This window comes from Cadophora gregata, assembly GCF_030347475.1.
Source record: "Cadophora gregata isolate MNR1 chromosome Unknown scaffold_9, whole genome shotgun sequence".
NCBI lineage: Eukaryota > Fungi > Ascomycota > Leotiomycetes > Helotiales > Ploettnerulaceae > Cadophora > Cadophora gregata.
Window position 1 is genome coordinate 216,714 of NW_026695932.1, and position 21,671 is coordinate 238,384.

The 21,671-nt window shown below is 48.4% G+C and overlaps 9 protein-coding genes across 9 annotated transcripts; 6 read left to right on the forward strand and 3 right to left on the reverse strand.

The window, feature by feature from the left end:
- Positions 1-47: 47 nt before the first annotated feature.
- On the reverse strand, positions 48-4,633 carry ONS95_014399 (uncharacterized protein). Its single transcript, XM_058508047.1, has 2 exons — positions 3,717-4,633; positions 48-3,651 (listed from the first exon to the last, which is right to left on the reverse strand). Exons 1-2 carry the CDS (start codon positions 3,840-3,842, stop codon positions 1,225-1,227), a joined length of 2,553 nt encoding a protein of 850 aa, XP_058355727.1. The 5' UTR covers positions 3,843-4,633; the 3' UTR covers positions 48-1,224.
- A 191-nt stretch (positions 4,634-4,824) lies between these two features.
- ONS95_014400 (uncharacterized protein) lies at positions 4,825-6,444 on the forward strand. Its single transcript, XM_058508048.1, has 3 exons — positions 4,825-5,415; positions 5,464-6,292; positions 6,411-6,444. Exons 1-2 carry the CDS (start codon positions 5,243-5,245, stop codon positions 5,954-5,956), a joined length of 666 nt encoding a protein of 221 aa, XP_058355728.1. The 5' UTR covers positions 4,825-5,242; the 3' UTR covers positions 5,957-6,292; positions 6,411-6,444.
- Positions 6,445-6,680: 236 nt separating this feature from the next.
- On the forward strand, positions 6,681-8,686 carry ONS95_014401 (uncharacterized protein; the record flags this gene model as incomplete). Its single annotated transcript, XM_058508049.1, has 3 exons — positions 6,681-7,329; positions 7,387-7,751; positions 7,802-8,686. 3 exons carry the CDS (start codon positions 6,681-6,683, stop codon positions 8,684-8,686), a joined length of 1,899 nt encoding a protein of 632 aa, XP_058355729.1.
- A 510-nt stretch (positions 8,687-9,196) lies between these two features.
- On the reverse strand, positions 9,197-10,228 carry ONS95_014402 (uncharacterized protein). Its single transcript, XM_058508050.1, has 2 exons — positions 9,709-10,228; positions 9,197-9,655 (listed from the first exon to the last, which is right to left on the reverse strand). Exons 1-2 carry the CDS (start codon positions 9,943-9,945, stop codon positions 9,362-9,364), a joined length of 531 nt encoding a protein of 176 aa, XP_058355730.1. The 5' UTR covers positions 9,946-10,228; the 3' UTR covers positions 9,197-9,361.
- A 365-nt stretch (positions 10,229-10,593) lies between these two features.
- On the forward strand, positions 10,594-11,643 carry ONS95_014403 (uncharacterized protein; the record flags this gene model as incomplete). Its single annotated transcript, XM_058508051.1, has 1 exon — positions 10,594-11,643. The coding sequence occupies one exon, from the start codon at positions 10,594-10,596 to the stop codon at positions 11,641-11,643; it is 1,050 nt and encodes a 349-aa protein (XP_058355731.1).
- Positions 11,644-11,954: 311 nt separating this feature from the next.
- ONS95_014404 (uncharacterized protein) lies at positions 11,955-12,677 on the reverse strand (the record flags this gene model as incomplete). The annotated part of the gene is made up of 1 exon (XM_058508052.1): positions 11,955-12,677. One exon carries the CDS (start codon positions 12,675-12,677, stop codon positions 11,955-11,957), a length of 723 nt encoding a protein of 240 aa, XP_058355732.1.
- A 511-nt stretch (positions 12,678-13,188) lies between these two features.
- Positions 13,189-14,281, forward strand: ONS95_014405 (uncharacterized protein; the record flags this gene model as incomplete). Its single annotated transcript, XM_058508053.1, has 2 exons — positions 13,189-13,556; positions 13,609-14,281. The coding sequence occupies 2 exons, from the start codon at positions 13,189-13,191 to the stop codon at positions 14,279-14,281; spliced, it is 1,041 nt and encodes a 346-aa protein (XP_058355733.1).
- Positions 14,282-15,862: 1,581 nt separating this feature from the next.
- On the forward strand, positions 15,863-18,282 carry ONS95_014406 (uncharacterized protein; the record flags this gene model as incomplete). Its single annotated transcript, XM_058508054.1, has 1 exon — positions 15,863-18,282. One exon carries the CDS (start codon positions 15,863-15,865, stop codon positions 16,637-16,639), a length of 777 nt encoding a protein of 258 aa, XP_058355734.1. The 3' UTR covers positions 16,640-18,282.
- Positions 18,283-18,720: 438 nt separating this feature from the next.
- On the forward strand, positions 18,721-21,610 carry ONS95_014407 (uncharacterized protein). The gene is made up of 10 exons (XM_058508055.1): positions 18,721-19,200; positions 19,254-19,317; positions 19,371-19,402; positions 19,454-19,575; positions 19,736-20,045; positions 20,116-20,214; positions 20,260-20,702; positions 20,762-20,974; positions 21,028-21,303; positions 21,468-21,610. The coding sequence occupies exons 1-9, from the start codon at positions 18,865-18,867 to the stop codon at positions 21,188-21,190; spliced, it is 1,782 nt and encodes a 593-aa protein (XP_058355735.1). The 5' UTR covers positions 18,721-18,864; the 3' UTR covers positions 21,191-21,303; positions 21,468-21,610.
- The last annotated feature ends 61 nt before the right edge of the window (positions 21,611-21,671 follow it).

The window sequence follows — 21,671 nt, forward strand, 5'->3', positions numbered from 1 at the left end:
TTCCCCATCCCTCGCCTCACCTCCCTCGCCCTCTACTTATATCGAATCCCATATCCCTTCATCTTCACTTCTTCCCACTTTTCCAACGTTCAATTAAGCCGTACACCATCTATCCTCTCATCCTCTCATCCTCCCATTCCCCCTCCCCACTCTGGTCCCTTCCTCAAAGTCCTTTTCCCACTCCCACTCCCCAATCCCTCTCCCTCTCCCTTTTCCCCTTCTTCCCCTCTTTCTTTTCCTGCTCAACCACTGTTCGCGAGGAATAGAGACTCAAAATAATAAGAAAAAAAAGTGGCTAGAAAGAGAATCCGAGGAAGAGACGTGCGAGGAGGTGGAAATTGAGGAAAGAGGGGAAATTTTAGGATTGGACGAAAGTTAGAGTAGATAGAGAAGACAAGACCTTTTCTTCCTACTCTTCTCTTAAGAGCCTCCTTCACGCCCTCCGCCGTTGCTTCGGAGTTGATGAAATAGGTTTTAGTCAAGGGAGTCAGTTGACCAGATCAGGCATCGGTTGTGGCGGTGGTGGTGGTGTTGCTTGGGTGCTGTTTGCTAATGCTTATGCTTCTGTTTCTGACAAGACAGGACGGGAGTAGGTAGGAGTAATATAAGAAGAAGAGCGAGAGAAAAGAGATCTTGTCTAGGCATCAAATAGTAGCTTTACTTTGGATGTCACCTGATGTTCTGAGACAAAGTAGGGGATCCGGGGCTGGGAATCGGTCGTGACAAAAGATGGGACGTGCAGGAGCTGGAGTCGGTGTTAGTCATTGCATCCCGTGAGGTAAAACTTCAGAAGCAGCAAAGTCGCACCTTAAGTAGAGACCAGGTGGTGAGGCTTGTTGAGGTTCAGCGACGGGACGATGAGGTCGAAGAATGGTACCCCTACTAAATCATTGTTGGAATGATCGAAATACCAGCGGAAGAAAACGATAACATCCGATTTCCATCTGGAGTAGACTTCTATTCAGATGGACATTAGACTACTACGCTCGCAACGAAATATCTTACACGGGTTAAAGCATAAACGGAAGTAAACAAACAAGGGTCAAGAGGGGACGTTCAATTATGTTTCATTTCGTATCTCATGCTGTCTTGCTGATGTTAGTGCCGTATAGACACAATATAGTCATCTCATCCAACCCATCCACTGCCTTAGAACTAAACCAACACTGTGTTCCACTATATCTGTCTCTGTCTATCTGTCTCACTCAATTCCAACAGCCGAAGTCACAAAACCTCCTGCGCATCATGCCACGTAGTTCCCTCCTCGGGACTCGACACAATCGCTCCAATACTACAGCTCCGCTTGATACGATCGTCGCTAGCTGGTGTACACGCCGTCTCGTCCACCACGATGGTATCTTCTCTCTCGTCTGTTGGATTCTCGACTTCTCCGCTCTGTAGTACCGTTTCAACTTCGCCGCTGTCTACTACGATTGTGTCTGCTGCGCTGAACCGTTTGGATGCTCGAGTGCCGTAGGAGTGTACGATTTTCCGCTCTTCGGCCTTCTTCTCTTCGGCTTGCTTCTCCTCGACCTTCTTCTGCTCGGCCTTCTTCTCCTTAGCTCGTTGCTCTGCTGCTTTCCTCTCTTCTGGCTTTGGCGTGTGGATAGGAATCGATGTTCCAGAAGGTGGGTGTGAGACAAGGTTTATCTTGGAGAGTAGCCAGTCGCTTGAAGTGCCGATGTTCGGAAGATGGTTGGAGGAGGAGTTGAATGCGAAGGGTTTGAGGAAATCGGGCTTCTCGTTGCCAGAGAATGGTGCGAGGGGAGTTCGTAGGTATTGTGGTGCTGCACCCAATCCAGGTGCCAGGCCTTGAAGCTTCTCCCAGTACTTTGTGACGATGGCAACTTGGTTATTCTGAGGGTATGTGTCTTGCTCAATTCGTGCTGGTGCTGACTTCCTCTTCGGTTTGGATGTGGTCTGTTTCGTCACCAAGCCCTTGGGTACTTGCGTGAACTTCATGGTATGTTTCGTTCCTGTCTTTGCAGGCTGCTTCTTCGCCGGTTCTTTCTTAGCTGGCAGTGCTCGTCCAGTCCAGTATGATGATCGCTTGGCTGTCTGTCCTTGATCGTCCTTGAAGGTTCCCAACTGGTCCAAGATTTTGAATGTTATGTACACGCCATTTATCTTGTCGTCCCTCTTGCACTGTGGTCGCTTGGGTACAGTTGTACAGGCTCCAACCGATTTCCTCCTCTCCTCAGTCACGGCTCCTGGTGGCAGCCACAGATCCTCTCTCCGATCCTTCAGATCAAGGACCCATTGGTCGCAATCCCAGGACACCCAATAGTCGATGATATCGCCCCAGGTACTCTCTGAGGGCTTAGTCTGGTTCACAAACACTACCTTTCCACCCCTCGAGTGGACTGCCTTGGCAAACTCCCTCACCATTATCTTCAGCCCGTGTACGCGAAGGCTCGTCCCCATTATGAGGAGCACATCGGGGCCTAAGGCCAGATCATGTGTGACGAGAGGAGCAATAAGATTGGCATTGGGATGCTCCTCCCCGTAGAGCACAATGTCTGGCCTTAGGCGCCCAATGGCAAGTTTTCGTCGACCGTTGCCAGTCCGCTTGTTGGAGTACGTCTGGCAGGTCGGACAGTCTGGGGCGCTGCCTGCGAGTGTTGTTGTAATTCGACCCTCGTCATCCCAGTTGGATTTGGTATTACACAACGAGCATCGTAGCCATTCCAGAGATCCGTGCAATGTAACAGATTCGCAGCCTCCAGATCCAGATCCTCCTCCTCCTCGTCGGCTGAATCGTGCTTTCGACCCAGTCCCTTGAGCCAGGTCCGTACAGAGGCCTTCCCTTTCTTCCAGTAGGTCGATATTTTGCGAATAATTTCGCACAAGGCGGCCACCATCTCGGAGCACACGGAGGAATTTGTGGGAGTGGGTTGTTGAGGCGACATCTTGAACCTTCTGTCGAAGACTCGAAATGAACATATAAAAGATGCTTGTAGTGAAAGCGTCCTGCCAGACCATAGAGTCAAAGAGATCGCGCCCCTTAAGGTTAGGTAGACTTTGTCGATTGCCACTAGACGAATTTTGGGATTGGGATGGTTGAGGAGCGGGAGATGATTCTTGCGAAGATTCTTGTGAGGGTTCTGGTGAGGACTCTTGAAAGGGTTCTGGAGAGGATATTGGAGAGGAGAGTGGCGAAGAGGCGTCTATGCTGTTGGATGTGTCGGCGGCTACGTTTCGTGAAGCAACTGGGCTGATAGAGCGATCGGAGGCGATTGGTGGAGAGCTTTTGACTGTGTTCTGCGAGAATGAAAGGGGCACCTCAGGAGTGATAGAGGAGCAGCTCGATAGCGAACTCTCTGCGGAAGAGTGAATTGATGGAGTAGAAGTGCGAGAATTGGAGTTGGTGGTGTTTGATGAGCGAGATCGAGAAGAACGCCTGGGAGTGTGCGGTTGTTGACTTTCGGGAAGCGGGTCCGGCTGCGAAGTTTCTGGTGGAGCGATTTCCTCGTCTATCACATCGACAACTTTACCGTCAGGAGCCACAACTTCATAGTACCACTGCTTGCGCTTCTTCTTCGGCCTATCGTCAATATCGAAGATATTGGAATGTTCCCAAGGAGGATTCTTGATAGCTGCGTCGTACTGGGCTTGGATCAGAGAGTACAGACCATTCTCAGAACGAAAATCCTATGCAAATGTGAGTAGACCAAGCTAACAAGCTAGCGTGTTTTGTTTTCAGGTTTACAACTTACCGGGATGCCACAATTGGTACTGATGCCTGCCCCAGTTACCACCACGACTTTCTTCGAGTTCCCCATGATATCCGCAACCTCTTGAAGCTCCAGGTCTGAGCCTGGGCCAACTTGAATGGTAGGCATGCTGCGGTATTGTACAATCACAATATTCCAAACAAGTCTGATGCTGGTAGTCCAGCCTTTGAACAGTCTTTCCCTTCCTCCAGTCAATCCTATTGCCTTTCCTTCCTCGTACAGTACCAAGCTTTGACGCGTCCTAATTCCACTTGCAGCCCCAATTCTCAGTACTTCATGAGGGCAAATGATCAAAACTCAGGGCTCGAATTCCTTGACGTTATCAAGGCCCATGTACCTTTTTTGGACGCGTGATTCAGTCCCTCCCGGTGACGCGACTTCTCATCTGTTCACCTTTACAAAACCATCAAATCATCGCAGAATTCCCACAAGACCACTTCAGAGGTAGAATGCTCTTGAGAACGTCAGATCAGACTGTGGAGTAACGCCTCTGTCTGCTGCTGGCTCAATTCTTCTTGGTGCCTTTAGCCTAGCTGCCCTCGATCTGGACAAGGCAGGACAACTGCGGGGCGGGATCCTGCGCCAAAGTATGATTCCTTGTGACCAATCTCGAATTGATTCTGTTCTTTGTGCAGATTGACGACTAGATTCTTTGTTGGCAGGCTGTGCACAAGGCTTGTGGGGAGGGAAAGGGTTGTTGTCGTCGGTCGCAGGGTAGATCGAAGACGCGCCGAACCTCCGAATCCTCGAGGAATTTGTAAGAGTATAGATCGCACTTGTTCCAGACGGTCTCGAATATTATCTATGGTGTTCTGCCACTGTGGGTGCACACCGTCGTTGTTGCTAAACCAAAGAATAGAGGTAGACGTGCCAACTGGAGGAGCTGATGAGGTTGCAATTGATTCTTAGAGGTCGCGTTCTCTCCGTATGTTTTGGCAAAACGAATCCCTGTCGTTTCTCCAGACCAAGCCTGATGCTGCGAGCGGTGAGCCGGTGTGGCTCTTAGGCTTCTCGCTTGGAGAGCCAGTCAGAGAGCTGGCTTTGCGTCGCCCTCAAGAACGACACCTCAAAAACGAATTGCAAGCGAGATCCTCTCTTTGCAATTTAGAATGTGCCTTGTGGCTGCTAATCATAGTGAAGCCCGCCAAGTGGCACGGCTCCATTCCTACCACCTCTTTCATATCGCAAAAGTTTTGCTGGCTTGTATGAGGATGATGTGATGATGATCAGGCTCTGCTTTGCTTCACCGGATTGCTTCGTTCGTTTGCTCAAATCGGTTGGATTATCAGGCCAACGGGCAATGTAATCATAGACAGCGAAGATTGACAAGCTATGGGCTGTTCAAAGTTATGACCACCCAAACATCTAGAGATGGGCATAAGAGTCATGGAACAAGCCAAGTTGGCACAACCACTTGACATTAATTTTCTTCGTCCATCAAGTTCAATTTTTCAGACGTCCCGAGCCCATAGATTTTAGTTCAAGAGACCAACCTTCACTCAGCTTCAATGGCAAGATCGCCGAACTTACAGTTCGTGTGGCCGAAAGATGGGCCCAAGGGTCGAGGACGACGCGGATTCTGGGGCCGGCTAAACAACATCAGGACTGGAAAAGGACCAGATATCTTCCTCCAACGCAAAGGTTCGACTGAACCTATCATGCCGGATGAATGGCAGAACTGGTATGTTACTTTTGACTCTACTTGCACGCAGCTCTGATGATCAAGAAGGGATTCTTACCATTTCCACGATGCTCACGTTCTTGAGTCGATCAATCCAGCATCCAGAGGCTACCAAAGATACGACCCTCATGACCGGACCTACAAAGAGTGGTCGACACCTCATGATTGGTTCGGACTTGGAGTTGATGGTTTAGGAGTAGGCGCCCACGGGAATGGCATGCCAAGATTCACTCGTGAGGAATGGATCAGGATGCAGAAAATCAGGAGGCGTGGTCATCTGATCGACCCTGCTGCTATGGGTGATGATTGGACTCCCCATGGACCAAAGGTTTATGTTCCCCATGCTTTATTTGATGCTGAAGCTGACTTTGGACAGAGATGGGACGTTGAACATGATCAGTATTGGCGCAATGCCCACCGACAAGCAGAAAACTTTCGCCAAGGGCTACCCCGACGGGCAGGGACAAACCCAATGATGCGCGCCCACCTCCGGGACAGACAAGATCTGGGGCCTTGGATGAATTGGGAAGGGATCTATTAGATTCCAGAACACCTTTCCGAATCATGACTGATCACAGATCATTGCTTGGCTGTTTGCTTGAAGAGTGCTGGTGGTTGACATGTTGGCCTTTTCTGCTTGCGTTTGACTTTCAGAGTAAGGCTGCGCTGCGTTGGATTACTGTCATGGACTGCTGTCATTCTCACTCCATGTATCTGGCATGTCCGGGATAGTCCTCATCACGCAACCTATCAAACACAATTGTCCCTTCGACACCGCGCACGTGACTATTGCCAGAAGTTGCCGATGTTTGCTGTTCGATTGCTTCCGCATCTTACTCATTGTTGCAGGTTCGGTTGTCCAGTCGGTAAATGCCATGTGAGTTTGGCCTTATTTTCCCCCGTCTTCGGCAGACTCGAGCTTCCATTACAGTCAACTCGGGCCAGTGTCAAGCGAGGGAAGGTATGCCGACGCTAACACATCCACCCCTCCAAAGACCATCCAACCCCGCGATCCCCTCACTTCCCCGTGCAACACATATGCACGCAATACAAGGATCGCAAAGAGGCAACCTCTAAGTCGAAAACTTCTCAGCCACCAGCATGTCAGTGATCATGAGCAGCTGTCGGAAAAGTTTCCATGCTGCCAAGAGTGGATCGATCTTTGTTGTTTAAGAATCTGCCTGTTCTCCTATCTCTCTATTTCATCCCCCATCTGTCCATCTTCAGAATACAGACCGTAATTTGTTCGCAATCAATTGATAATCATGGGAAGCATTGCAGTCCAATCCCCCACTTCTGTACCCTCCTCAGACCGAGTGGAACCCGGCTCATTCCCTCTTATCACAGCGAAGTTTCCCGCTGCATCCGAGCCCAAGACTGTCGATGCCAATGACGTTGCTTCCAAATGGGTCACTGCCTTTAACAAATCCATATTAAACCCCTCAACCGAAGACCTTTCCAGGCTATTCTTGACTGAATCGTACTGGCGCGACCAGCTTTGTCTTACATGGGATTTCCACACCTTGTCTGGACCAAGCAAGATCTATTCTCTGCTCAGCAGTAACCCTTGCCGCGTCACTTCCATTGCTCTCGACACCAGCTCTGCTTATCGCTCTCCAACACTTTCATCTCTTGACGATGGGAAAGTGCAAGTTGTGCAAGCATTCCTGAAAGTCGAGACTGATGTCGGGAGTGGCGAGGGACTAGTGCGCCTGGTCGAAGAAGTAGGAGTGTGGAAAGTCTTCACTTTATTTACATTCTTGAAGAGCTTGAAAGGATTCGAGGAAAACATTGGAAGGAAGAGGCCGAATGGTGTGAAGCACGGTGAGCATGAGTCAAGGGAGAATTGGGCAGATCGAAGGAAGGCTGAAGAGGGGTTTGAGAATGGGGAGGAGCCAACAGTGTTGATTCTCGGTAAGCGATATTTTTCTCATTCAACACCATGGAATGAACAGAACTGATTCTTGAAAGGCGCTGGACAAGCCGGCCTTACTGTTGCAGCCAGACTCAAGATGCTCGGGGTCAAATCCCTGATCGTGGATCGCGAACAGAGAATTGGTGATAACTGGCGCTCACGATATCATCAACTAGTCCTACACGACTGCGTCTGGTTCGATAATCTGCCATATATGCCGTTCCCTGAGTATTGGCCTATCTTCACACCGAAAGATAAGCTAGGCGACTGGTTCGAAAGCTATGTCAAGCTGCTTGAGTTGAACGCTTGGACAAGCACCAGCATCACGAAGTCGTCGTGGGATGACAGCACTCTGAAATGGACAGTCAATCTTGAGAGAATTGTAGACGGAAAGACTCAAACTCGAATCCTCCACCCAAAGGTGATCTTTTCACCTATCTCAAAGACGCAGACATCAACTGACACTGCCAGCACATAATCCAAGCCACTGGAGCATCCGGCCTCCCCAACATGCCCACCATCCCGGGTATCTCCACCTTCAAAGGCACCCGCCTTGTGCACTCGTCCTCCTTCACTGGTGCAGTCCCCGCTCACAACCAATCAACCCCCAAACGCGCCGTCATAGTCGGCTGCTGCAACTCCGCACACGACATAGCCCAAGACTACCACGAGAACGGCTACAGCGTAACCATGATCCAGCGGTCCACAACCCTCGTTCTCAACGCCGACACGAACCTCCGTCACATGGCAGGCCTCTGGAGTGAAGATGGTCCCGCGACGGACGATGCCGATGTGGTGTTCATGAGCACTCCCAATGCGGTGGTGAAGAGGATGAACATTGACATGACGGATGTACAGGCTGGTGAGGATGCGGAGATCTTGGGCGGATTGGAGAAGGCGGGGTTTAGACTGGATAGAGGACCGGATGGGAGTGGGCTTTGGATCAAGTATTTGCAGCGTGGAGGTGGGTATTACATTGATGTGGGGTGTAGCCAGCTCATTGCGTCGGGGAAGATTAAAGTCAAATCTGGAGTGGAGATCGCTGAGATTACGCCTACAGGTTTGGTATTTGAAGATGGTGAGGTAATGGAGGCGGATGAAATTGTGTTTGCAACGGGGTATTTGAATATGCGGACGCAGTGTAGAGAGATCTTTGGTGATGAGGTCGCGGATAGGGTGAAGGATGTGTGGGGGTTTGACGAGGAGGGTGAAATCCGGACTATGTGGAGGGGGAGTGGACATCCGGGTTTCTGGTTTATGGGTGGTAATTTGGCGCTTTGTAGATGGTATAGTAGATTGTTGGCATTACAAATTAAGGGTATTGAGGAGGGGTTGGTGAATTCAGGAACTGCTTGAGTCTCGTACTGCCACATTCAAAGAACTTCAAGTACACAACGAACACAGAAATAGAAGGAATTTATTAAAGATGTTTCATGTTTGTTTTTGGCCATGTCTATGTCGTGGGAGCCGCCCAACCACTGGATGTGATTTGATCTAAGGCTGAATATCATTTTCCTCGCAAATGGCAGACCAACGCCCGGTGCGAGTTAACGTTTTCGAAGATAAAATCACGCCTCTGATTTCCGAATCAGACTGGAGCAGTGGAGCTTGAACTGGGACTGGAGCCTGAGCCGGGGCTTGTGCTGACGCTTGGAATAAAGCTGAGGCTGGAGCTGGAGGCAGGACAGGGATGGAATTCGAGGAGAATTGACAGTTATTCGAAGGGAGCAGTAGACTGTTTGCAGGAACTTGCAAACTCTGCACACTCCAGCCAGCCTGTGCTCCATCATTCGTAGTGAAACAGTTGTTGACTCCCGTCTAATTGTAGATCTGCTGCTATTTTCAAAGATAAAAAGTAGCGTTCCAACATGCAGGTCATTCCCTACTGCATGACTGCTGAGCCTCCGCTACATTAAAGAGTCCATGCACTAAAGTCCTGCCCATTCTCAGGGACCGGAGAGAAACCTTGAAGTGACAGTCAAAAATCCAGACTTGCATAACCCCACCAAAGATCGGCACTTGATTGTTGGATCAAGAAAGCACATGCTTTATCAGACCTGCCAATTTCTCATCCAGCTTTTCAGAAGCTTTGACCAACTCGGGATCCTTATTCACGCCAGCAATCAGTCCACTAGGTAAGTTGTAGATGATCTCAGTACCCTCTTTCTTCTCAAGCACAAGTATCTCAACTGGGACGAATAGCCCTGCATTGATATCATGTTTGAGCATAGTAATTGCAATCAGAGGATTGCCGAGGATGATCCGCTTTGACTTCAAACCACTGCCTACTCCGAAAAGAGGCACCCATGCACCGTGGTTGAATTCCTTCATTAGGTTCATTCAGCAAGAAGTGCCTAGACGTGTAAGAGGGGAAATACCTGGAAGATCATGAAGTCGTGAGGACCAACAGAGTTTTTGACAGTGTCGGTAAACTGCTCTCGTGGTTCTGATGACTCGGAGATTGCTTTCATCATTTTTGGCCATTCCTTGACGGCATCTGGAGAGCCGATGGAATTATGGAGGGCCGTCAAGACATCGTCGTAGGGTTTTGAGGATTTGAGAGTGATGCGAGTTGCTTCGAACGTCTGGCTTTGGAAGGCTGGGCTGTACGACATGATGGTGGTTCAATTAAGAGTAGTTGTTAGGGTTCAATTTTGAGGATTTAGGATAAAACTGTCCAAGAATCGAAGATATATATCTGGATGAAGGGCAAACGCATCGTGCGATGTTTTTCTATTTTGTGATCATCCTCGGTTCTAAATTAGACTGTATGAGTAATCAGGAGGAAGTTGTTATCCGGTCAGCATTTGCAGCCGGCACATAACATTGTGTAGCGTTACTGTACTTGCAATGTTCACATAGCGCCAGCCCGATCGTTGTGACTTTCTCGTTTGTTGAAGGTAGGAGAGGATGGCGCAAGATGTGAGGTTGGATGATCGTGCACCAAATATGTAAGCGAGCGGCTTGAAGACGACCAACTTCAGCCACTCTTCCTGCACTCTTGACTCCGACAACATCTTGCAGGACCCTGCGGATTACCTTACGCGCACAATACAGTATCTCGTAGGGTCAATTCGTCTTCGAATTGCCAAAAGACGCGTACATCGCGTCGACAACGCGTCAAGAAATATCCATCGCCAGATATTCTTCAGCCTCACCCCACAACATCGAGGCTACAAGCAAGGCTGTATTCGACCCAGGAATAAGTGCGCAAGACATCCGAAGTCTCCAAATCGCATCTGCAAACCTCCCAGCTCGCCATCATGGCTCCCGAAGACACAAGCCAGCTCTATCCCCTCTACAACACGACTTTCTCCCTCCACCGAGTTTCTCCCCTCCACACGGGCAGCAAGGACGCTCTCAGCAACTCAACGCTGCGCAAACTTGCAAGACAGTTCCGCGATATACTAGCTGGAGAAGTCCTGCGCGGCGTACGAATAGGCTTAGGACAGGACGCCGATGCACTGGCACGCGTCGGAGCTCTAGAGACTGTGACATGGCGACTCCTGCCCGAGGAAGAGACATGGAGCGCGGAGGACGAGACACAATTGGCGAACGACGATACGACTGTGAGCTTGGCTGTCTGCAGAGGGATGATTGTTACAGTCACGTACGAGAAAATGGCATACAAGGCAATTCTGCTACGAGACGAGAGGGGCGATTACCCGGATGCTTCGATGGTAACCGTCCGCGAGGAGACAAATGGTTTCCAGCACTTCCCGCTGCTGCTGTCCCGGATGCCAGGGTCGTTGCGGGAAGCATTCGCCAACTTCCTGATGGAGACATTCGATACACGAGTTTCGGCATTGCATTTCTCAACTACGTACCTTACTGATGCGTTCGAGAGATACGTTGCAGATATATCCATTGGCGGTGATGGTGAGCCACTGGACATGATTGAGAAGAGCCGAGCTCTGAGAAATACAATCAAGGAGACGCTAGTGGTGGTTGGATTTGATGTTCCTGGCGCAACTGGGTGTCTGAAAACGATTGATATCAATATCGCAAGAGAGGATCTTCCTCGCATGATCGCAAGAGGGAAGAAGCTTGGACGGCAAGAGAACAGCGAATCTCCGTTCTTTGATGCATTGGCAACGTACATCAAAGGACACTTAGCATTGGACTTGCGGAATGAGAAAGTCAAGATTCTAAGAGTCGCTTGTGGTGCTTTTGTTCTTGGTGCTGAGGGCAAAGTCAAGTTGACATATTTGACGGGAAGTGGTGATGCAGAGTCGTCTCGAGGTGCAGCTACTCGCCGACTTGTGAATGGATTCATTGGACAGGCAGCAGGGGGATCGCTGTCAGCTGGTTGAGAACCAGCAGACGGCAAAGTACGAAACAATTTTTGGGCTTCTTCCGGGATCCACTTCGAATTGAGGGGGGTTTATACTGTCAGAGATTCTAAGGCCTCAAGCCCAGATGGGAGGAGACAGTGACCCCCAAGAGATTCGCTCCGCCCTACAGGGCAAGGAGACCTGTTTAAGCTATGTCATGCTGAGGACGCAGTGATCTGGCGTGTGACGAGCACGTAGGACATCGGATGGGATATCCATTGCCCCATCATACCGAGCTTTGTAGATGTTCTGGGAGAAATTGATACAGGGATGCCATTTCCGCAATGCTATCACCTCTGATTAACCCCATCCAAGTTCAGTCTCAAAAACATGCCAACATGTTTCATCCCGCCTTCATACCAATTCCCCATCCCCTCATCAACCACAAACCCACACTTCTTCCAAGTCCCAACCGCGCTCACATTTGCATGTATTCCCACCAAGCCCTTCCACTCTCGATCACCACCTCCACAAGCAAAATCCGGGTTCTCCTTCACCCACTGCAACATCCTCTTCACCAACAATATCGCGTATCCTCTACCTCGAGATTCCTTCACCACACACAGCCGTCCCAACTTCACATACGGCTCCACCCCGTCATGCAATGCCGTCTTCCCATCAACTGCATAACTCGGTAACGGCGCAGAGAATAGCTCCTTAGCAGACACTTCTGGAACCTTATCACCTGGTGCTTCAAACCTCGCGCCCTCAATAGGATGCGGATGATGCGGTGGAGGTACCAATCTCACGGTCCCTACAGGTCTACTCTCTGGCTCAGGAGAGTACAACACCATGCAACAGGATCGTGCATCATCCCTGTCGATGTGGTGTTTCAATGGGACGGCTTTTTGCTCCTCGACGAAGACTGTGGCGCGAACGGTGAGGGAGTCGAGGAAGACTTGTGGGATGAGAGAGGACTGTGAGGTTGCTGGGAGTAGTAGTTTGTAGGTCTCTAAGACGGTGACAGGGATTGGAGGCTGGAAGAGGATTCTTGATCCTGGCTCGGAGATCATTGTGTCGTCAGGACGTACGAGTACGAGATGAGCAGCTTTCTAAACGATTCTTAAGAAGGTTTGAAATCTTTGGATATGCGACTAAGCAAGCGAACCGATTCTTGTATTTTTTCACGCCTTGTTGGCATTACTCTTTTATCCCGACTCATATCGACTCATACGTGCAGCAGAAGAAGCTGGCTTAGCTTATTTCACGTGACGGCACATAGAGTTCAATTTGTATCGAAGAGGATTCCAAGAAGCAGCAGGGGTGTCAAAAATCTACCTATGCAGGTGCTCTTAAGATATGCGGCTCAAGAGCGGGAATGACGAAAGTGGGAGATGGGATGGATGGCAAATCTGAAAAGTGGGGTCAAGGCCAAATTAACGATTATCTCGATGATATCCGAGGTATATTCGACCCCCAACTCATATATCGCGCTCGATACTGGCTCGCGAGAACTCAAATAGTCCAGACAAAATCTCGATCCCTGGGGTCTGACCCTGCGAAATCTAGTTTCGCTCTCCCAAAATGCTTCAAATTCTCTGCACCGGCACACCCCACTCAATAGGCCTTCAACACGGCAAGGCTGCATCGCTAGAAATAAGCCGCTCCATAGCTTTCTACGCATCTCTCTTCCAGAAAATCTCCAAGCTAGACTGGTCAGCCGTCACTCAACTTGCCCTCAAATACCAGCCATACTTGTCCGCAAACTGGCCACAATATAATTCTGAAATGGAAGGAGTAGCTCAAGGTGCAGGAGTCAAGTATAAAGATATTCTCGCGTTAAATGTAAGGACTGAAATTGCTTTTGGGGCGTTTAGTGATGGATGTACTGCTCTATCATGGAAAGGCGACGGTGGAAGTGTGCTAGCGCAGAATTGGGATTGGAATAATGAGTGAGTGTCGACCTTTCCTCTTAGATTTCAGATGTTGTATTAATGTTACTAGACAGTTACCAAACATGATCTGTCTCAAGATCCAGAAAGAAGACGGCCTCAACATCCAAATGATCACTGAAGCCGGCATCATTGGTAAAATCGGACTCAACTCCAAAGGCGTGGGATGCACTTTGAACGCACTAAAAGCAAAAGGCGTATCATTCACCAGCCTACCCTGCCATCTCGCGCTCAGGACAGTCATGGAATCGTCATCTCGGCAAGATGCAATCTCGAGACTCGAAGCTGCTGGTGTAGCGAGCGCATGTCATATCCTCGTCGCAGACGCAACAGGTGGAACCGGTCTCGAATGCACGAGTGACGATATCGTCAGATTAGAGATGAACGCTGATGGGATTGTGACGCATACTAATCATATGATCGTCAAGCATAAATGGAGTGTGGTTGAAGCTCCGGACTGGTTGGTTGATACGAGGTTCAGACTAGAGAGGATTGGGGAGTTGTTGGATGGGGTTAAAAGGAAGGGAGTCAGTGTTGAGGCTGTGGAAGGCATGTTGATGGATGAGCAGATGGGGTGTGGTGCGTCGATTTGTAGGAAGGAGACGGATGTAGAGGGGAGTTTGGCGACGTTGTTTAGTATTGTGATGGATCTGGAGGCGAGGACGGCGAAGGTATCGATGGGGAGACCGGTGGCGCCAGTGGAGAAATTGGTGTTATCTCCATGAGTTCTCAAAGATAATCAAAAAAAAAAACTCGTTGTTGCTGTGACCTTATAGTCTGACTGGGGAGCATAGGTAAATGTAGAGAACGGAAAGATACCTAAATATGGTCAATAGATCGTAGATGTCTCATCAAGCAGCACGGCCCATTGATCCGCAGAAAGAATGAAAGCTCCGAAATGACATGGATAACTAAAAATTCCAACACGAGATTCTAATATCAAGGAGGAACGACTGGAGGGAAGGCTTAACGCTGCATGCAGGGTAGAATCTATGGGAGTCACTGCATTTGCCCCTCTTGTAGCTCATCTTCAGCGTGGGCTTTAGCCGGCCTATACGTCAGTGGGTTATTGTGTTTGACTGCTCTGGTGCCTCAACTTGATGGCACGATAGTCATTAGCATAGAGCATACAAACCGGCAGGCAGCAGATATGCTGCAAATAGTATCACATGATACAGAACCGCGCGCTCAGCCGGGCACGAGCCTCGACCGAGAATATGGAAAGTCAATCATTGACCTACCTATGCACACTCGTTTTTGATTTTATAGCCGAGCTCCTGGAGACCGCAGCATCAGGGGGGTTAGCAAAGGAGTCTTTGCGGCACCATAAGGACAAAATTGCTTTCGCCGATGCGAGATGTCAAGATTTGTGGTCACTTTCACAGTTCATGATGAACTGGAAGACTTATCAGACAATTATAGTAATTCATATGAGGCTATGGGTGTCGAAACGAGTACTAAAGGAGCGTTCGATGATACCTCAGGGAGCATCACGAGATCAGCTGGTAATGAGGTTTTGGCGCTTGGTAAGGTAGCAGCGACTCATTTCTCGAGCCCTTGAGCATGCCGGACTCGAAACGTGCCAAAATTCAAAATAATCAACAAAACCAGACTTTGAGGAGAGAAGACCGTTCCAAATGGGAGCATTATTTCCCTTTGGAACTTTTCTCTCGTCACGACGTTCCCGTTGCCTTCACTTTTCAGGGCCCAATATTCGCTGATGAGCTTCGGAATCATGTAGCCGTGGGAGGCCAATTATTTGTACTGGCATCAGAGAAATTCGAATTTAATCGTCGCATCCATTTCAACGGCCGCAATGTCATTGGCTTGGCAATGGTTGTTGTTTAGATTGGTCTCGGCTAAGTTTAAATTGCCGATTTACCCCCTGAATCTAGCAACTGCCGAACCCCGCATCTTCCCTTTTGTATTGATTATCCCAATTCAACAAGGGATTTGTTTTTCGCATGGATTTGATACCATTGGACTGCTCATTTTTGGTCGTCAAACGCTGATGGTCCGTAGTTGACGGTTGCTGCCAATTATCCCTTGTGTTTACGTGGGTCCATTCGCTTAGACACAGCTAGCAAGATTTTCTTGCCTGTTGACAATTACCTTCCGTCTCAACATGCACCCAATATCTGTGGTAGGTTGCTAGTCATGTCGGGTATATCTACGGTATTTACAATGCCGAACTCAATAGGTGATGGGACCATATAGACTCTCCACACCTTTCGCTGATGCTGTTCAACACGGACGCACCCGAGGTTTCTTTTTCCAGATTTCGATTGCCAACAGTATCACACAAAATGCATATTTCTATCCTCATCTTCTACGCTTCGCTATTTGCTGTCATCTCAGCCGCTCCTACTGCAGTAGATTGCACACAAGCACTCCTCAAAGAAGCCACCGACACCTACCTCGCCGCGCAAAAGAACGGCAAACCTCTCACCGGAGTCACCGAATACGTCGAAAATGACAAGACAGCCATCATAGCATCTGGAATCCAATCGCAACCACTCAAGATAGACCATAACCGAAGCTCCTTTGACACCACAACATGCGCAACTTACACCGAGGTTGTGGTTGCAGACAAGACCAAGCCATACGTGATCGGTACCCAGATGCATTTGACAGACGGGAAGATTACCAGTGTCAGGAGTCTTGTGACCACAACGGGCGATTGGCTCTTCAACGCCACGGGAACACTGTACTATACTTCGAGGGAGAATTGGGGCGTTATACCTGTTGCAGATAGAGATACCCGAGCCGTCATCCAAGCAGCTGGGGACGCCTACCTGAATCTATTCCTTGACAAGAAGACGGTCGTGCCTTGGGGTACCCCGTGTGCTCGCCTCGAAGGAGGATCGTATACTGGCAAGGGTCAACCAACCGATTCCTGCAATGTGGGCGTGCCGAGTGGCTTGGATCTCACTAATCGTCGTTACGTGATTGATGAGACGGTGGGTGTTGTTGATGTGTTCCTGAACTTTGGTGGTAAGACGGGGCTGCCTGATAGTCATGAGTTCAGGATTGAGAAGGGAAAGATCCGCTTCGTGCATACTATTACGGTACAGAGGAAGTAGTGTTTGACAAGGTCGACGTGTTACAATGCTGCTGAAGAAGAAGAAATAAAGTTATCAATTTTTGGGTTCGATACAGAGAATATCATTTGTGGCTTCCAAGAGGCTTCATTGCCTAGCGCATAAGCACGAACAGTATGCGTGGCCTCGGCTCAATGGCTCCATCTCCTCGATTTTTCCTTCTTTGATGCACAGCTTTCTCGGTTGTATCCAAAAGCTACTTGTTTCCGCAGCAAAATGTAAGAAGCTGTTAACATTCGATCTTCTTCAAACAGCCAGTATTGTCCAATATCATAAGAAAGTCCTCAAGCCTCTGTGAATCTGGACCAGCCAATTTTCCATTATGTGGAAAAAGCACTTGGTGGTCAGTGAGCTACATGCGGCTAAAAGCCATGCGTTCCTGATCGGGAAATACATCTGATATTTTTCCCATGGTTTAACCGCGTGCACTGAACAAACACTTCGTCAGTCCTGAATAATCCTGACCAACCTATGACCGTTGTCTTCCCGCATCTCGGAGAGAATTCCGAAAAATATTATCTGCACGAGCCCTAGCCTATCCTGCTGTGCCATGTGGCTACCGCTGTTGTGCGTTAGTATGTATGCAAGTGGTTATAAATATGCCGCGGCACGCCTCCTCGGAAACTCTAACCATCTGACTTCATCTCACGATAAGACTTGATCAGCAAAAGTTAAAAAACAAACATCAGAAGAAAGTTTCGGTACAAAGAAAGTAACACATGGATCCATATTGACTCAGGATCTTCTCAAAACATAGGACCACTCATGATCAGCAGTCTCGCACACTTCTGCTCTCGCGATATTGGAGATGAGCTAGAAAATTCCCGTTGATTGCTTCCAAGCTAAAATAGCCCATCGGATTTCCTCCATCAGATTCCCATGCCAAGCTTCAGCCAAGGACACATGGACAGGTCCGGGAACCTTGATAATCAGCGCCTATCAGATCTTGATGGCTGGAGATCCATGCAGCACTCTCCCGCAAACTCGCTTCTGCATCAAATTCGTCCGAGCGCCAAATCAATAGTCCCCTGCAAAAGCCTCCTTCCCGTGCCATGTCAAAATCCCAAAGTTATCTAGTGACCTCGTATCTGTATCCGAAGAGGTCCTGAGATCAGGTACGAAAATTTAGTCGAGGTGCTAAAATTACTAGGCGGTTGATGACCGAGCTTGGCTCAATGAGGCTGAGACTCCCTTGTGCTAAGGATCGCCCGGCAAAACTCTCATTGGAGCCCTGGAAGCTTGTCAAGAGTTCAAACTCGAGGCTCGGGTCGAAGATTACTTTTTTCGGACCTTTTTGCGGTCAGTGCCCACCAAGAAGGAGACTTAGGGCTTCCTGGGATTATGCTCGGATCTCGGCGGGTTGGTCTGACCACAAATGATGTGCACAAGAGGCAACTCAGAAGTCGGGGAGTAGAGAGAGGTTTCTGTAGCGATGTCGTCGATGTTGTGGGAGTGAGTAGAAAAGTTATTGGGCATGTTTGCATACACGGCTCTGAGGACACGAGAAGTGTTTATGTTCTATATTCATCGACAAACAGGCTCCAACGGAGCAAGACCAATATGACTTTGGATGCAGCTGTCCTTTTGTGTTACCAAAGAAAAGCAAAAACAATACAGCTCATAGGGTTCTGGAATTCCGCTCCGAAGAGATGCAAGAACAATGCCTCAATCATGGTCAGGGCGGCTCTGTGCATATGTCGTCTCTTTTTCAAAAACTTATTTCCAATCTATTGATTTCCTGACTGCTGCATGCTACTGCACCTCGCAACTGTAAGCTTACATTTAAAGCATAAATATTGCAAAAACAGTCGGTGAGTTTTGGAGGGCTTTTTCCCACTTCAGCCACTGGACAAGATAGAAGTGGCCAGACCCATATGCTGTCCGAACATCCACTCAAGTGGGGGAAATGCTAAGCTTTCCAAGAACTTAGGAATGGGTTATTCTCAGTAAGCTTTTCTTGCCGTGATGTCTTGTTTTTGCCGAGCTTGCTCTCACGTATCAATCGTGATTCGTCGAAAGACGTCTGATCACTCCACAGTATCCACTTCTCTCGAGTATGGACACTTTCAGAAGTCTGACCGTTTCCTGTGAGAGCAAATCCATGTGCTCTATCCTTATCGCAGCGGAATGCTTGTATATAAAATGAGGCATCCCCACCATGAGTCTTGAGATTTCTTTCAGTATCCTTCACTTAATCATCAATCAAAATGTCTAATTTGGGAAAGATCGTCTCAGGATTGCTTACTGGTGCACTGTCACTAGTTGGTAATCTGACTCCCAGTCAGCAGAATGGTGCTTCTCTTTATGGCACGTTGAATGCACCTACACTGCCTGCTTTCCTCACAAATAATCCCCTTCCGCTCGGTTTTCCGTGGGGAAGTCGAACCGCAGGAAACACAAATCCTGACTTCCCTCCAACTACTGGAGTTACAAGATTCTATGATTTTACGGTTTCCCGAGGTGTGATCAAACCTGATGGTGTTTCCAAAAACGTCATCCTCATCAACGGTCAATTCCCAGGACCCACGATAGAAGCAAACTGGGTAAAAGCAAAATATATCTTCGAAACCAGCACACATTGTCTAACTCAACTCAGGGAGACCAAATAATGGTTACTGTTCATAACAATATCATGAGTCCTGGGGAAGGAATTGGTATTCGTGAGGTCCCTGAGTAGAACTTATATAGTTCTCTGTTAACATCTCTGTGATAGATTGGCATGGATTCCTTCAAAAGAAAACTCAGGCATGAGAACATCACAGCGAGCAAACATGTTCTCTGACTAACATGATGTAGTACTACGATGGTGTTGCATCTGTTCAGCAATGCCCAATTGCTCCCGGTAGTTCATTCACGTACAACTTCCAGGCTGATACCTACGGCACCACCTGGTATCATTCGCATTACAGTGCTCAGTAGTACGTAACCTTCCACTCCTTTCTTCTCTCATTGAGCTCTCTTAAAAGGATTCACACTCTTGCACAACGCCTCAGATAAATTCATTATCTCGTGACTTGCTCGAACCCCACTCGCAAATGCATCCTGAAACGGCATTACTAACTGCAAGTTTTCCAACAGTGCGGATGGATTGATTGGACCCATCGTTGTCCACGGTCCGAAAAATCAAGCTTACGATATCGACCTCGGCCCAGTCATGCTGAGTGACTACTTCCACAAAAGTTACTTTGAGATTCTCCAAGGAGTGCTCTCCAACACATTTGACTTCTCGCTTATCGTACCAGCAAGCGACAACAACATGATCAATGGCAAGGGTATCTTCGACTGCTCGAACACAACCCGTCCTTGTACCCCGAATGCTGGAATAAGCAAGTTCCGTTTTCGCAAAGGAAAAGTTCATCGTCTTCGGCTGATCAACACTGGTGCTGAGGTATGTGATCCTATCACACATGTCTTCGCTACTCTAGCTTTCATTGGATTAACACTTGAAAATTTGATAGGCGGTTCAAAGATTCAGCATTGACGGTCACATGTTGACGGTTATATCGAATGATTTCGTACCTATCAAGCCTTACACGACGAAAGTTGTGACGCTCGGAGTATGTACCTGTCATCTCACGTGAGACTATGCTAACATCACATAGATTGGCCAACGAGCCGACGTCCTCGTCACAGCAAACGTCGGAGGTCTAACTGATAGCTTCTGGATGAGAGCTAACATGTCAATTCCCTGCTCTGTAACTAAGCAACCTTTCGCACTCGCTGCAGTCGGGTATGATTTTGCAAGTCTATCTCAAGCACCAAAGTCCAAACCTTGGGATGTGCCAGATCCAGGAACATGCGCCAACGATGATCTTGCGATTACAACTCCATTCTTTCCCGTCGCTCCTCCAGCGAAGTCAGATTTCATTCAACAGTACGACATCAATTTTGCGCCAAATGCCTCCAACATCTTTCAATGGAGTGTCAATGGCCAAGCATTCAGAGGGAACTACAACGCTCCAGTGCTGATGTTGGCCAATCTTGGAAACACATCCTATCCACCGGAATGGAATGTTTATAACTATGGAACAAACGGATCAGTCACGTAAGTACATAAACTTGACGACAATCTTATTATGCGACGTATGCTGAAGATTGTCTTAGCTTCGTTGTAAACAACCCAGCTGGCTTCCCAGCTCACCCCATGCACATGCACGGACACAACTTCTTCGTGCTACATCAGGGACCAGGAGCATGGGATGGATCAGTAACAAATGCTGCCAATCCAATACGACGTGATGTGATCCAGGTACCAGGTGGATGGCACGTTGCCATCCAGATAGTTACAGACAACCCTGGCGCCTGGCCATTCCATTGGTTCGTGATCACTTACTATCTTGGATTAATAAATGTTGCTAACATTTCTCTAGTCATATTGCTTGGCATGTCTCCGGGGGCTTGTATATCACGATTTTGGAGCAGCCTGAGAAGATCAAGGCAATCAAGATCCCTCAGACACTTGCCCAAGGTTGTAGGGAATGGGCCACTTTCACGGGGACGACGGTGATCAACCAGATTGATTCTGGACTTTGAATTGAATGAAAAATGAGTTTGGACCACTTTGTAAATATATTTATTTCGTGAACGGAAGGCTTTTAGGGAAAGTGAAAATTCACTTTTGAATGTATGGAATTCTCTTGAGATCAGTGAGTATCCCAAAAGTATTCAGTTAAAGGCAACCATGACCCCGCCACCCTGGTTCATAACGCCATGGTTCCTCAAATCCAACGGTCTCCCCATACCCGCCTCGAGTGAATAGCAGGTGCAAGCTTCCAGCCTGACCCAGAAACACGCCGCTGACAGTTGATAGGAGGCGAGGTTAATTTCTGGAGAAAATCTTTTGCTTCCAACATCGGACTCCTCCCTTTTATGAGCGGCTGAAATATGGGAATCCCACAACTGTTGCACTAACACCATAGAAACCACGTAGCAATAGATTCAGACTTGTTGTGCCCACCGTACCAGGTAGGACTCAGGTATGCACAATACTAGATGCATGGAATTTACAGTGTTT

Coding starts and splice junctions, on each gene's coding strand:
- ONS95_014399 (XM_058508047.1), bottom strand. CDS start 3,842: ATGCCTACCATTCAAGTTGGCCCAGGCTCAGACCTGGAGCTTCAAGAG. Junction 3,652..3,716: donor GTACCAATTGTGGCATCCCG/GTAAGTTGTAAA, acceptor ACATTTGCATAG/GATTTTCGTTCTGAGAATGG.
- ONS95_014400 (XM_058508048.1), top strand. CDS start 5,243: ATGGCAAGATCGCCGAACTTACAGTTCGTGTGGCCGAAAGATGGGCCC. Junction 5,416..5,463: donor CCGGATGAATGGCAGAACTG/GTATGTTACTTT, acceptor ATGATCAAGAAG/GGATTCTTACCATTTCCACG.
- ONS95_014402 (XM_058508050.1), bottom strand. CDS start 9,945: ATGTCGTACAGCCCAGCCTTCCAAAGCCAGACGTTCGAAGCAACTCGC. Junction 9,656..9,708: donor ACGACTTCATGATCTTCCAG/GTATTTCCCCTC, acceptor AACCTAATGAAG/GAATTCAACCACGGTGCATG.
- ONS95_014407 (XM_058508055.1), top strand. CDS start 18,865: ATGTCTAATTTGGGAAAGATCGTCTCAGGATTGCTTACTGGTGCACTG. Junction 19,201..19,253: donor CCACGATAGAAGCAAACTGG/GTAAAAGCAAAA, acceptor AACTCAACTCAG/GGAGACCAAATAATGGTTAC. Junction 19,576..19,735: donor TCGCATTACAGTGCTCAGTA/GTACGTAACCTT, acceptor GTTTTCCAACAG/TGCGGATGGATTGATTGGAC.